This window comes from Gymnoscopelus braueri (assembly GCF_963280865.1).
Source record: "Gymnoscopelus braueri genome assembly, chromosome: 4".
In the NCBI taxonomy this organism is placed as follows: domain Eukaryota; kingdom Metazoa; phylum Chordata; class Actinopteri; order Myctophiformes; family Myctophidae; genus Gymnoscopelus; species Gymnoscopelus braueri.
The window spans coordinates 27,798,954-27,813,661 of NC_137605.1; the positions used below are offsets into that span (position 1 = coordinate 27,798,954).

The window sequence follows — 14,708 nt, forward strand, 5'->3', positions numbered from 1 at the left end:
AAACCATCTTCTCTTGCCTCCTCTATCTCCTTCTATCCCTTTTTGCGCACGTACGTACGTACGTATGCACGCATGCACGTATGCACGCACGCAAAGACACACACACGCACACGCACACGCACACGCACACGCACACGCACACGCACACACACACACACACACCCCCACACACGCACAGTCACACACACACACACACACACACACACACACACACACACACACACACACACACACACACACACACACACACACACACACACACACACACACACACACACACACACACACACACACACACACACACACACACACACACACACACACACACCTCTCACTGGTAGATATTGCCTCACAGCCTTACGGCAAGAGTGCACAAGGGGCAAAGAGCAGGATTCACTGAGACGCCCTCGCCACAGGGCATCACAGCTGAGAGAATCATGCCAGGATATTGGAACCACATGTGCATTAATACCAAGTCAAGGCCGGAGCCAATGCAGTTTTCACTAACCTGCTAATAGCCTTAATTTGTAACGTAAACAGCAGAGTCTGACACTCACTTACCTAAGGAGCCTTTAGCCGGGTGCTGCCTCCCTCCACTCCCTTCCGAGGGTATGACTGGGAGAGTGATAGCACCACAGTTAGAGCCTGCCTCGGCTGTGCTATCTGCTAAAGTCATTTTCTCTCAAAGAGGAATTAATTTCCTTTCTCAGGCGGGCCCCCGTGCATGTGGCACAGCCTGCCTGCGTAGCTGGAGTCAAATCCACTGCTGTATGGAGCTGTGACCCATTCATCTGCAGCACACGTCGTGGGAAAAGTCTGAAACAATCAACTGAAAAGTTTATTTATATATTTCTAAATCTGTTTTTATTTGTGTTAATAAAATCCTTTTATTATTAAATGTTTTATTCACCGTAAAAGTATTCTGTTAATTTAACTCTGACAGTGTGCAAATGTAACAAATGGACATTTGGTTACATGTGTACACTCACAGAGTTGCAAATTGATAAATGAACAATGAGGATTTTCCTGTGCATTTTCTGTTTCCTTTTTTTGGTAATATAATAAAGCTTCAATATTAGATTGCATTGATTGTACACAGTACTGGGTTGGGTTAAAGGGGAGGTTTTCCTTGCCGCCGTTGTCAAAATGCTTGCTCTTACCTGCTCTACACGTGTGTGTGTGTGTGTGTGTGTGTGTGTGTGTGTGTGTGTGTGTGTGTGTGTGTGTGTGTGTGTGTATATTGTACGTACAGTGTGTGTATATATACTGTGTGTATATATATATATATATATATATATATATATATATATATATATATATATATATATATATATATATATATATATATATATATATATATATATATATATATATATATATACACATACATACACACATTATGTATACAGTATGTGTGTTATTTATATGGATTTAAGAGAGGACAAAAGTCTTAAATAGTTCTCCTAACCTGTTCACTTTGTTAATTCAAAACTGATTACTCACACTCAGTTGTTGTTTCTGAAATGTCACAACAACACTGATTTTGCACTAGTTTTTAAAATGACTGCAGATACTTTTTTTTAAATACATTTATGCAAAGTTATTGATAAGAGGACTGTGAGTATGGAGCTATTAAATATGGATTTTTGGCTTATTTTGAGATTGTGATGTGTTGAAAGATGTGTTCATGCTTGTGTTTGTTTGTGAACAGTATTGCCAACAAGTCTTACTACAATGTCTTTCAAGTTATGGGAAATTTGAATTTTTCATTAGAATCTCATACTTTGCAATACACTACCAGGATGTGATATTTAGACAGCTGAATAAAGTACCATAAATAATTAATAAAATAATAAGTTAAGAATATTTGTGTAGTTTTCTTTGTGCCAGTTAATATTTTTAAGTCATTAATTAAGTATAACAAAAATAACATATACTTAAGATGGTGAAGAGAAGGTGCTCTTCAATGCACAAGCTGACAGGATGCACAAGCTGACAGGTTTCCACTTTAAGGGGAGTGGTAAGAAGGGGGAGCCATTAGAAGTGGGTGGAAGCAGCAAGTGTGCTAGGAAACTGCCACAACACAAACATTACTGAGAGGGGTCAACATCAACAAAAGTAGGGTGACATCCCAGAGTTAACCCTTGACACCTAGCCCCCTATCTCATGCCTGCTCACATCCCAGACCCCGTGAACCATTTAGGGGCTGTTTTCTTAGGGAGGGTGGAAAGAAGGCCACCGGAGGTCAGATCCAAGTCCAAAATAAATTGTCGTCTTTCCTGAGGCTCAGCCATTTTAATAGTGCAGATTTATTGTGCTGTGCTTTTTGGAGGGCGATCATATGTATGTGGTCAGTGGCGCGTATGCAGTCTATGACCCAGCCTCCCTCTCACATTACACCCTATTTATAACTTTCCCCCGACCGGCTCCCCTTCGTTCTGCAGTTCCTAGGAACCACCTTCTTCTCCCAGCCTCGAGCTCCAGTCCCCTACTCTTCCTGACATCCGAGAGGCTCTCCCAGCGCAGCTTACCCAGGGCTCACTGTTTATCCTGTGCAGCCTGGCAACTGGCCGCATGCTCCGGATTACCATAGGACCCACCTTTCAACACACACTTAAGTTTTTTGTGTGCTTCCAATCTCAATTTCTTTTTTTTGTACAAAGAGGAAAAGTTTTTGCACTAGTTGAGGAAAGAGACAAGCATTGTGGATATCTATGTGCTTTCATTTTTATTTTTCATCTATTTTTTATTTTATTTTTTTCTGATTGATTTATAACTTTATCCGGTTGACCTTCCCTTTTCACCTTTCCTGGAGTGCCTTGTGTTTGCATGTGATGGATCACACACTCTTCGGCTGCCTGCGCAGCCCCCATGCCCCAGCACAGGCCTTGCACCCGGCTTTCACCCAGTCTCCCCTGACTCTGCACGGACGCTCGGACCACGTCTCCTACCCTGACTTAGCTGTTTCCTCCTCCCCCGCCACATCCTCTCCGTCGCCCTGTATCATCTCTGGCTATCCTGCCGATGACGGCCTGTTCTCTGGACAGTACCATCACCCCCATCGCGGCCACCTGCCCTCCCAGCAGCATCTTCATCCGCCTCAGCACCAGGCCCCATGGCACATACCGCAGATGCCCTCGCCTGGAAGCACAGGCTCCCGCCACAACCTGTGCCACCCTCACCCTCACGCTCACCCTCATCCTCACCCTCACCCTAATTCTCACTCTCACTCTCACTCTCACTCTCACTCAGCCCAGGACAGTGGGCCCACAACCCCAGACCTAGGTCCTCCAGGTGGGCCCAGCATGTGCGCTAGTACCCCCAGCCTGGGGGGTGGCAGCACCCCCACAGGGGCCTCTTGTATTCCGGTAGACTTTGGCAGACAGACGCTGTCGCCTGTCGAGGCAGAGAAGAGGAACGGCAAGAGGAAGAGTGACAGTTCAGGTAAATAAGGACAAAAACATAGAGAGCTTGGGAGTGACTATTTTATCTTTAGTAAAATGTGCAAAACTATGGGACGGGGCTAGATGAGGTCAAATAAGAAAGACTGGTTGTACTATAACATATGTCGAATATAATATATAATAATATATAATATATAGACTACATCAATAGACGTTCATAACGTTCCTTAGAATATGTCAATAGAAGTTCATAAAGTTCTTAAGATTCATAATGTTATATTCTGTGTGAAACCGGGAACCAAATTAATCTTTGGCTATTTCTGTTATATATTATCCTTATATAAATGTTATCACATCAACATCAACTTTTTAAGGGATCCTGAGCAGATCACAAAAGCTACATTAGTACTTAATTAATTTATTGCTTTCAATCTTTCAACGACACATACTGTAACAGTGGAGGTTTACAATGCTTTGACAGGACAACAGAATATTGCCTTAGAAGCAGTTTGTACGCGTTGGTTGACATGAACAGAAGCAATTGCACTTGGTTCACTATACCCTGGAGCAAAAGGCTATGCTACAGCTCTGTGGCAGGCACTGGTATGTTTTGCTTAAAAATCACATCTGGTTCATTTCTACACATTTCAGAGAGCAGAAAATGAGGCACACTGTAAAGAATTAATGTCACGGATTGTAAAAGACTACACCGGCGCCTAGTGTGACATTAAACACCCAGAAAGATTGGGGCTTTTCATGCTATGCGCAGTGATTTATTTAAGGATTTGTCTCACTCCTGCATTCTCAATAAATCATTATATGCTCTATTCAAATAAATCCCCCGGAAAATACAATTATGCAATGTTTAACGTATAACATAATCAAGAGTTAGTGCGAATGCTTATTCATTGAGATCAAATTGATCAGTGGACTGATGAAGTTTACTGTTGAATGAAGTTATTCATTACATATAACTTTAACATAATCAATTAAACATTGTTGTGCAATAGTAATTTTACATTGTCCATAATCCATACATTTTAATGTCACGGTAAGCATGTCTTTCTTGCATGTTACTTTAGAGTTTTCATTCAAACAACCAGACGTCCTTTATTTCTTATACACGTAGTGTACCTGGCCATCACTTCTGTAATGTACTATACAGTATATTATACTGTATATTATATACAGTATATTATGCTTTACAGTTTATTATAATGTATATTATTGTTATGCTTTTAGAAATCAAGTATCGTGCTGGCTACAGGTGCCTTGACCTTGATATTTCCCAACAGGGTTATAAAAACAAAAGCATGAAGATTCCTGTACTGTAGGCCTACTAGTGCTTTACCTACTACACTGTAAATATAAACTGAAATTGTATTTCTGAAAATTATATTCCAATTCTACCCGACGATATTGACGATTCAACTAGATCAAATGTCAAAATCTTTATATATTAAATAGTCTTTGTAAGGAAAATCTGCATTCAACACACCTTCCTGCTAATCAGTGCAACACTTAAAAAACACATTCACCACAATAATCAATCACGGCATGACAAACTGCTAAGGTAGGGGCGAGGGAGATTTTGCATGGAAACACGATACGAAAATGAGTGATCAGTTTTCTGGAAAGTGTGCTTGCCGTACTGTCCGTCTGTTTGCAGTATGTAGGCCCTCGCTACGGGGACTGAACCTGAGCTCTTTTTAAAAGCCTCGTTGTATACTGTACGTCACCTGGTCTTGGCTGTGTGTACACAGCACTTTACCACTGAGTGATATTTCCTTATACGATTAGTATTCACTCAGGATGCACATAGCCACATCAGACATCTATATGCTCTTTCATAGTCTGGTCACTCAGACGTGACTTTACAGGACCCCAGGGACATGTAAATAGCATTTCAGAGATTCATTCTTGAGTGACAGACTGTATAATGAGTCTGGGTACATTATTTTTATTTTGTAGAATAATTTAAGTTGGAACACCAAATATTGGGATAGGCAGGTAGCGTGCATGCAGCATTTTCCACATTATTTTTGTATGTGGTTGTTAGGTATTTAAAAATGAAGGAGTCAAGGCACATGGTTCATAAGTATATATCTTAAAATAATGGCCTTAATGATAGAACTTGACAGAGCTTTTCCTGCACTTGAGTGCCGTCATTTCTAATTCTTATAAGTATATTTTTGCTAAGCCTCCTGTCAAGACGCATCACGGTGCTGTAGTCCATTTGATTAACAAATTCAACACACCAACCTCTATTTCCTTTTCCCCTTTGTCAAATCGTTTGGAATGCAACCCCTGGCCCCCAAACCCCATTTCACTAATAACAATAGTTATTGCATGCTCATATGTGCCATGCTTTCTCTTAATGCTAACACCAATCATGCTGATTATTGAGACTATTTAGCTTTCTAACACAATCAGCTGTCTAAATATCCTACTCCTGCTAGTTCAATAAGATAGGCCACGATTTGGTTTCACCATCTGGCTTGGAAACTCTGAAAGCCAGGTGAAACTTAAAGTTACATATCAAAACAATAACCCCCTTTAGTCAAATAAGTAGTTTCTCAATTTTCTTGGATTTAAGCTGGCTTGTTATTGTTGTTATTGTTATTGCTTAAATGGGGTTGGCCACCTTTGGCATTTGGGTGTTTTGTTTCTGTGGAACTTGTTAAATTTCAGTAGGCCATCTGAAGACAGCATGGGTGTGCAGGTCCTCTTTACTGAGCTGCAATTCACATGAAACCAGCTCTTTAAGGGAGTGGCCATTCTTTATAAGTTACAAGAATATTCTGTGTGGAACAATAAAAAGAAGCTTGAAGTCTTCTTTTGTTGAAGCAGACACTTCTTTTGGACAGCAATAAAAAGGAGTGAGCAGAAATGGATGAGTCATTCAGTGTTCAGACACATTTTCTAAAAGCAATTTTGGAATAGAGTAGATACATCAGTACATTTAATGTCATCCTCCTTGTATACACCTCAGAAACATTACATTGTCATTGTTATTTTCTGTTGAGGAAAATGGATTTTATTTACTTCAATAAATGAATGAAAATTTGTAAAATTTAACAAATCTTCAAGAAGGTACCTATACAGTATCTAAGCTGACCTAAACTATGCTCTGTTCATTTGGGAACCCTAAATTAAATACCCTGTCTGAGCGCATGTATTTTTCTCCTATTATTCCTCCTTTTTAGTGGAGAGATGAAAGTTACAGAGGAGACCTAATTGCTGTGGTGTAGTGGCTGTGTCGTAAAAGCCTGCCACTCGTTTTAAACTCTGAGGCGGCTGGTCTCAAGCAGCTGGCTGTGTTATTCTTTTATCCTTCTTACACAATGTCTGTGTTTACCAGAGAGAGAGTAAATACATCTGAGTGCCTGTTTCAATCAAACCAGCTCAGGGCCAGAATGCTGTTTGGACCGCTCTGCTGAAATTACAGGGAAGACAGTGTGAGGTCAAGGGGAAGCTGGACACTGGCTGTGGGTCAAGCAATGAGCCGCTTAATTTCAGGGGTTCTCTGTTTGGGGATTCCTGCAGTAGCTTAGGCATCGCTGCATCGTTCATCCTTGATTCTAACTACTCTGTACAAAATCCACAACAAATATAACTTTTGTTGAGCAGTTTAAATTTACCCGATGTTGTATAACCACTACATAAAGTTTTTCCCCACCGCAAGAAAATATATGCAATATATATGATATATATATATATATGCCTCACTTTTTTTCTTTCACTAGACATGGACATTCATAATGAGAGATTTACGTCAAGAAAAGAATCGTGTTTCTCGTGACGTGACTCTGCGTCTGACACAGCTTGTGAAACTGGCTCTGAACCCCAGGCCTATTTACAGTTTGGCCTTAAACAGGCCTGCTGGATTAACACACACTACAGAACATGGCCGCAGATGAATTAGCATGCAATCACGACTGCCTTCAAATACAATGTGCAACTGAAGCATGTCCAACACAGAAACCACAAGGCCTGCTCACAATAGGAACGTTTTGGAAACCAAATTAACGATACGTGTCTTCTTGGGAAAGATCGTGGAAAAACAAAAACAAAATGTATTTTTCTGAAGTGAGAATGATGTGTTCTTAGTTTTACCCATTTTATTATGTATACTTTATATTTTACTTAACAATACAGCGCAGTACAAAGGACCATTTTCCTTTTAACTGTATACTTATTTCAAGCTATATGCTTTATTCTTAGCAATTTATCATTTCCTTCAGCATGCAATATAATACGAGTTTTAATTGTTTGCATGATGACTTTATTGACCCATAATGTTTTTAGAGATATTTGCCCAGAACTTCCCAATTGTTATCAATTATTGAATGGAGCGTTTTAAGTGCTGTCAAGTGCTGTTGCTGTTTTCAATACCTGCTATAAAGCCAAATCGGGCCAAAAGAAAGAAAACTTTGAGAATTGTAGCGAGTTGGCGGCTTGTTAGCCATAATAAGGAGATGCTTATAAATGCTGAAGTAAATAAACGGAGGAAACATATTTTACACATCCTGCAGAGCTGTTTTGTTCCATATTAAAATGTTGGGGGTAGCAGCAGATTCCATTAAGACTAAGACAAATTAACTCCATGTTGGAAAATATATGAGCCAGCCTATTGTGAGAGTGCAGCTGCCAGAGTCAGACACATGTGTAGCCGCCTATGGGTCCTTCCAGCCTCTTAATATACGCCTGAACAATAAAGTCTGATTGGAGCTTTCCATTGTTTCTCTTACCTGATGTTTTCCCGTCCTCTGCTTGACTTGCACCTGCCACACAGTACACTCATTTAATCATTATTTTCTTTGCATATAAATCTCCCCTGACTGGAAAAGAAATGTGTGGTGTTTGATTTCAGAGTCCCAGGATGGGAATTACAAATCAGATGTGAGCAAGCCCAGGAAGGAGAGGACGGCCTTCACCAAGGAGCAGATCCGAGAGCTGGAGGCAGAGTTTGCCCACCACAATTACCTGACCAGGCTAAGGCGCTACGAGATAGCCGTCAACCTCGACCTTACCGAGCGACAGGTATGTTCCTAACCATTGCTCCTGCTTTTCCATTGGGTTCACACATCATCAGGCCCCTATTAGCACATTAATGCCATGTTATGAAAACAGAGGGGGCCTCAAGACGAAGAAGAGGCTGTTCAGCCTGCTACTGTTTTTGTAACTTTGGTGCATGTGCTATTATGCACCAGCTATGTCTGCAGTGCCAGTGAAGGGACTATTATATTCCAGTTGTTCCTGTCTATTCTTCCAGGCAGGCCACGGTGAAGTCCTGAGAGAGGGATTGAAGGAAATGCTGTCTAGCAAGTCACTTCCTCTCCTCTCTAGTCCTGCTTGCAGACATTAGTCTGAATGCGGGCAGACTGTTGTACAAGCAGGCAAAGACATGCAGTACAAATAATACAAGACAAATTGTGCGGGAAGGAAACACCCACGGTGTGTTGTCATGACACCCTTTTGGTTTCGCAAGTCATACTTAGTTGACACTTTGCCAGTGATAGTTTGTAGTGAGATCGAGACCCTGTATGGATTCGACATTAAGAAAAGACTGGAGTTAAAGAGTAACATTAGCATTGGATTTCAGTTGTTACTTCAGTAACTCAATAACTGTTTCCCCCTGGGAGCTGGAGAGTTTTGACTTGTAATTTGTTTTAGCTCAGAGGTTGACTTATGCTTGTCAAGGCCCAAGAGTCCCATGCAATCGGAGTATCTTATGTCACACTGAAATCAAAAGCAGTAACACTTACGCAACGAGTTAAGTAGATGTTATGAAGAACCAAACAGATCGAATTAGCTAATGAACCTAGATGAACCTTCAGACTCTAATACAAGTCTCAACTTACGGAACTCAAATAGACCACTATTCTTCGTCTCAAATTCAGTCACTATAATAATTACTCAGAGGAATTCTCACTGTAAAATTTGCCTCAAAATGTATGCCATAATACCAACATTTACATTCTGTTTGAAGTATGAATATCCCTGCTGATAGCATAAGTAGGGATAATACACACATCGGCTCCGTGAAATCTCCTTGAATGCTTTTACACAGTAAAATCCAGAGTGTTAACTGGATTTTACTGTATACTCCCTGAATACATGGGAGTGAAAAGGCAATGCTTGCAGAATGCAGATGTATTTTAAGGTTAGTCTACTTGGAGTAATGATATTTGGGAACCTGGGTGGCCATGTTTTGGACCTCATTCCTCGACCAACCATTCCTCAAGTGAAACATGACAGTGATATATCACCACAACAGAAGTCTCCTACTGTACAGTACTATACTGTAATGCAGTAGGAGCCACCTGTGTCAGGACTGGAGGTGGTCAAAGGTTAAGTTTAGACACAAGAGTTGAGCTTATGCAAGTGTATTTTGCACCTGTCACCAGGACCTTGAGGGTCATAGGTTATCTTTCGGGATAAGGGCTTTACCAGTGGCCGTGGAAACGTGCCATTGCTCAAGTTCCCCTCTGACCCTTAAAAAAGCCCCCACCACCATGTCATAAAGACGATGTGATATCCAGCATGGCGCACGTTGCTGATGTTTAAGACAAACGTTTGTGCTGTCAACTGACTTCCTGACCATGTGATCTGTGGGGCCCCTTGGAATGACATTCCCCAAAAATAAACCCACACGACATGAGGGGAGTGAGCGAGTCCCCTCCCTTAAGCGCAGTGTCGACACTCGGAGAAGCACGGCCTCACTACGTGTAAACCGTTTTAAGCAACAGCTTAATCATCAATCTGAGAGACGTAAATACGGTTTAAGTTGTCGAGTCAGGAGAAAAGAGGTAGATGCCAAACAGCAGGTGGAACATCACATCAACACATAATTGCTGCTGTAGAAATAGCTGCCAAACATTTACAGTAGCTAGCTAGCTATCGAGTGTTAAGGTTCCTGTTTACTCGATATTTGGGTTACTTGGGTTGTCTGAATATCGAAAGACGTGAAGAGCCATTGTGTCTACTTTCCCGTTCAGACCTGTGTTTGACCACTTCATTTATGTCCATTTGACCCCCTAGGTCAAGGTGTGGTTTCAAAACAGGAGGATGAAGTGGAAGCGAGTGAAAGGAGGCCAGCAGGGGGCAGTAGCACGAGAGAAGGAACTGGGGAATGTGAAAAAGGGAACATTGCTGCCTTCCGAGTTCTCTGGCATTTCAGCCCTTCACCACTCCACAGACTCCTTAGCCAATGAGGACAGTCACGACAGCGACCAGAGTTCTGAGCATGCTCACTTATAATGCACGGACAACTGGCCACACCTTCTCAAAGTAGGCCTTGCCTCTGCCTCAGGAACGTCCTTAAAAGGATTGCTGTTTGCTGATTTGCCATCGTCATAAAGAGTACAACGATGCTAAATAAATGTACAAATGTAAAAAGGGATGATGTGTGTTACTTGATGTAATAAAGTCCAGAACATGGGCAGGCAAAAAGTCAATTTCATGAACAAAGTAGAATGTTGAAACACTGCAAAGTGGAAAATAGCAATAAAGGCTTATTTTACAAATGCCAGAAACATGAATATTTGACTGTAATTCTAGTTTACGTAAATGTATTGAATATAATATTTTGGATTCAATTCAAATTTGGTCAAAACATTTTGAACATTCCATGTTGTGTGTCTTACATTGAGAAGGACGCAGGTTGATTTGCACTGTTAAACATTTGCCTCAATTGGTTTCTACTGTATGTAATGTAAATTACCATGTAATTGAGTTACTGATCAAATCAAGTGCCAGGAAAGTCAAATTTCGCCTACAGTACCTAATATATATTCTGTAAATAATCCTCAGTATTGTCTTACCTTAACAATAACTTCTTATCAAAACTATTCAACTCACTCAACAATAAACAATGGCGGTTCTTTAGTCAACACTTTTCTGCCTGAAGATTATATTTTATAAACACACCTGGAGTTCATCATTTATGAAAATAATTTGCAGATCATTTTTAGATCTATCAAAAGTGACCCTGCGGTACATTTAATTCCTGATGATTGCATAACTTCTCTATGTAACCCCACCCCATCTACTGTATCTGTCCATATGAATCCATGGTAATGTATGCACATAACGTGAACCGAGGCTGAAATGAATTATACATTACAGAGAGTGTAGAAAGCTGGCGATGGGGGTGCATGCTAAATTCACCTTCCTTCAGGCAGGGTCAGGACATTCTGCCAAGTCTCCACAAGAGAACCTGCAATGGATCATATTCTATTACAAAATCCAGTTGAAAATAATTTCATGGTTTGATCTCGTCTTTCACCACATTGTGAGTGTGCATTCTAATTAGCAGAAAAGGTTACAACGTGATTTTTTTTTCATACAAAAAGGTTGGCCTATATCCGCATTTTGGCCTATGCTGAGAAATAAGCCCCCAATATTTAATTCAGTTATTTACAATATTTCAATCACACACATCTGACATTGATGTCTGATGAAGGTCTTGTGAAATGCTATGAATACAGTGCTGAATGGGTTTGATCTAAAATATTTGGGAATTCGAAGGCTAAAAAATACTGCTCTATATAGTCCCATAGCACTTTAAAGCAAAATATATTTGGATTTAAGGGTAGGCTTGTAAGCCTTATTGAGAGATACTGAATCCTGCTTCATCAACATCTTGTACTTGCTTGACCCTATAATACCTACCTCGGTCAAAACAAACCTTTTTGGCTGGTATACACACTGCAGGGTGTCGAAGCCATAGTATTGGGGTAGGCTACTGAGATAATATAAGGACACAATAAGACAGAGACAACAACTCAGATCTTAAAGTACGAGAGATTTCAAGTTTTCAAATACTGGAGTCAGAACTCATAATTCAATACAACAGAGAAATGTGATAGGTAAACAGCCTTGTCTGACTAACTAATGTCAGTGCTGCCGCCTCCTTAAATACACTACAGACAGAACATACAGAAACAAGAACAGACTAGAAATAATCTTATATCGCTAGTCCACCCCCTGACCCAAGTGTCTTTTCGGGTCACTACAAGCAGCAAATACCTTTAACATAAATTCCTTGCCCTCAAGAAGACTAGATGTAGCCTAGATCTCATCCATCTTTTCCACAACTATTTATGGAGAGTGGATTATATTTGTATATTTGAGTTAATTTAAATGTTCACATGTCAGAATTCTTTGACTTGACAAGGGTAAATTCAGGCAAACTGTGGTGCATAGGCTGATTTAAGACCTAAGGACAGGTGAAAAAATAAAACCTGTTCCTGCAATTCTTTAGGCTATAATTGTTTTTTTTTGCTACCATGTGTGTTGTTTTCTTGTGGTATTCTCTCAGCAACGCATCTAAGAGCAACCTGCTCATTCACTGTAAACAGGGTATAAATAGCCTAGGACAGGTTCCTCATGGAACCTATAGCCTATAGGTTCCATGAGGTGATGTTTATGTTACCTGTCCTCCTGAGACCAGCCTATTGTTTCCTGATCTCACCTTAATGGTTGCCCTAGTTGCAGGTGGGTAGACTTAAGATGGAAAGACACGCTCATTTGCTCACGATTTAACCACTTAAACCCCATCATCAGTATTTGTGGGAAAGCTTTCGCTCAACATAGCCGATCCTCAAGCTCACAACGCGACGCGCCAGTCCAGGTCACAGGTGGGAAGACTCGAACTTCTGTGCAGATAAGCAAATAATTCAAACAATGTTTTCGAGTGTATTTCTATGCAAGCAGTAACAAATATTGCACTTCACAGACAGTAGGCTAATCTACTGATCTTTCATAAACAGATTTTCTTTCACCGATACCGATGCACTGATTGGAGGGTTGCACAGACAATGCTGCGCGAACTCTCGCGAGTTGAAACGACCGTTTACTAATTACTAAGGAATGCGAGTCCAAACAAAGTAGGTTACTGTCAGTCAATCTAGTGAACAGTAGGGCTGACTAATAGTCTCTATGGTACACACAACCGATATGACCGCGCAAGGGCACTTTCGCCCTTTCTAACCAAGAAAAGCCTACTCTACAGTAAACGTGAGGTCAAATATATTGTAGACATTGCAGCATAACGCAGTTGTTAGCCATTTAGAACTGTCCATTGGAGGAACGACAGCCCAGACCAAGTTACAGTTTGAGTGAGTGACCCAGTCCCTGAGAGGCGACTGAAGGGCTGTGGTCCAAAGGGCGCGCGGCGCGTCGCACGCTCCCCCATATAAGCAGCATTCCATTACCTACCGCATCAGATCAGACTGCAGGCGGCATGGCTCAAGTTCTGGATGCAGACACCCTGTCCAGGGGGGTTCGGTCCATGTTTTACATGGTTACGCCGAACGAGTCATCCTTTCAGCATGTGGAGGAAGTGCCGCAGTATGTACAGCAGGTGAGTGGGCTATATACCTGGTTTCCTCCTCCAAATATGTTTTTATTTGTTTATTCATTCATTAATCATTAACTTATCTAGACCACCGTTTCCCAGACAGTGGGTTTGGGAAACGACCCATCTTTGGGTTATGTCCTTCCTTATATCTCCTTTTTTCCATTTCCTACATAAAAAAAATTATCTAAAGAATTAAAAAAGTTAAAAAAAAAGAAAATAAATCTCAACTTTTCATCAATTAAAAACAATTCCAACATTTACAAAAGTATTTCATAAATAAAATGAAAAAATATAATAATGTGCATAAATACATTTTTTTTTAGTTTAAGAGGAAGTGAAAATAGGACCCTGGACCATATTGAAAATAGCAGATCTACAAGCTCACAAAGCATTGCTTTGCAGCATTATGAGCTTGTAGATCTGCTATTTTCACTAATTTCGGTCCCGGGCAAACTTCTATTTCCCCTTTTGGGTCTTGAGCTAAAATGTTTGGGAACCACTGATCTAGACCACGTTAATTATACATAGATATGCCTAAATGAGCTATTCTGCATGGCTACCCCTACACCAAAAAATTAATCATAATACTTAATTGAAAACACCTGTGTAAAGGGAAGAAAAAAAAGTTTGTGGTAGTTTTACAACTTGATTTAATTTTATAGTGTCACACGTGTCTTTTATCATTACACTTGTCTGATAAAGGTTGGCTGGCATAAAAATCAACATGCTTCTAATAAAACACACTTTATTGGGCACATCAGGAAAAAAGAACAATTACTCACTCAGCAGGAGACCTTATAACACCAAACCAAACCAAAATTAAACAACTTCTGTTTGGATTTTATGGTGTTTACATTTACATTGCTGTTTACATGGGTGTGGCAAGGCTGTTTGTTGTTCAGAACTAGCCTATACTTAACACATTGTAACCTGCAAGA

The 14,708-nt window shown here is 40.5% G+C and overlaps 2 protein-coding genes across 2 annotated transcripts in view; both read left to right on the forward strand.

Annotated features, from left to right (window-relative positions):
• Positions 1–2,453: 2,453 nt before the first annotated feature.
• Positions 2,454–12,501, forward strand: meox2a (mesenchyme homeobox 2a). The gene is made up of 3 exons (XM_080426729.1): positions 2,454–3,444; positions 8,278–8,447; positions 10,449–12,501. Exons 1-3 carry the CDS (start codon positions 2,835–2,837, stop codon positions 10,665–10,667), a joined length of 999 nt encoding a protein of 332 aa, XP_080282855.1. The 5' UTR covers positions 2,454–2,834; the 3' UTR covers positions 10,668–12,501.
• A 1,200-nt stretch (positions 12,502–13,701) lies between these two features.
• The window catches only part of agmo (alkylglycerol monooxygenase), a gene marked incomplete at its 5' end in the record, with an annotated part of 45,616 nt that continues 44,609 nt past the window's right edge, over positions 13,702–14,708 (forward strand). The window contains one exon of the mRNA XM_080425857.1: positions 13,702–13,773. Coding sequence (XP_080281983.1) covers positions 13,702–13,773 — 72 coding nt within the window. The remainder of the gene's footprint in view (positions 13,774–14,708) is intronic.

Excerpts from the sequence above, each read along its gene's own strand:
- meox2a (XM_080426729.1), top strand. The coding sequence starts at position 2,835 with ATGGATCACACACTCTTCGGCTGCCTGCGCAGCCCCCATGCCCCAGCA. Across the intron at positions 3,445-8,277 it reads GAGGAAGAGTGACAGTTCAG|AGTCCCAGGATGGGAATTAC; the intron begins GTAAATAAGGAC and ends GTTTGATTTCAG. Across the intron at positions 8,448-10,448 it reads TCGACCTTACCGAGCGACAG|GTCAAGGTGTGGTTTCAAAA; the intron begins GTATGTTCCTAA and ends TTGACCCCCTAG.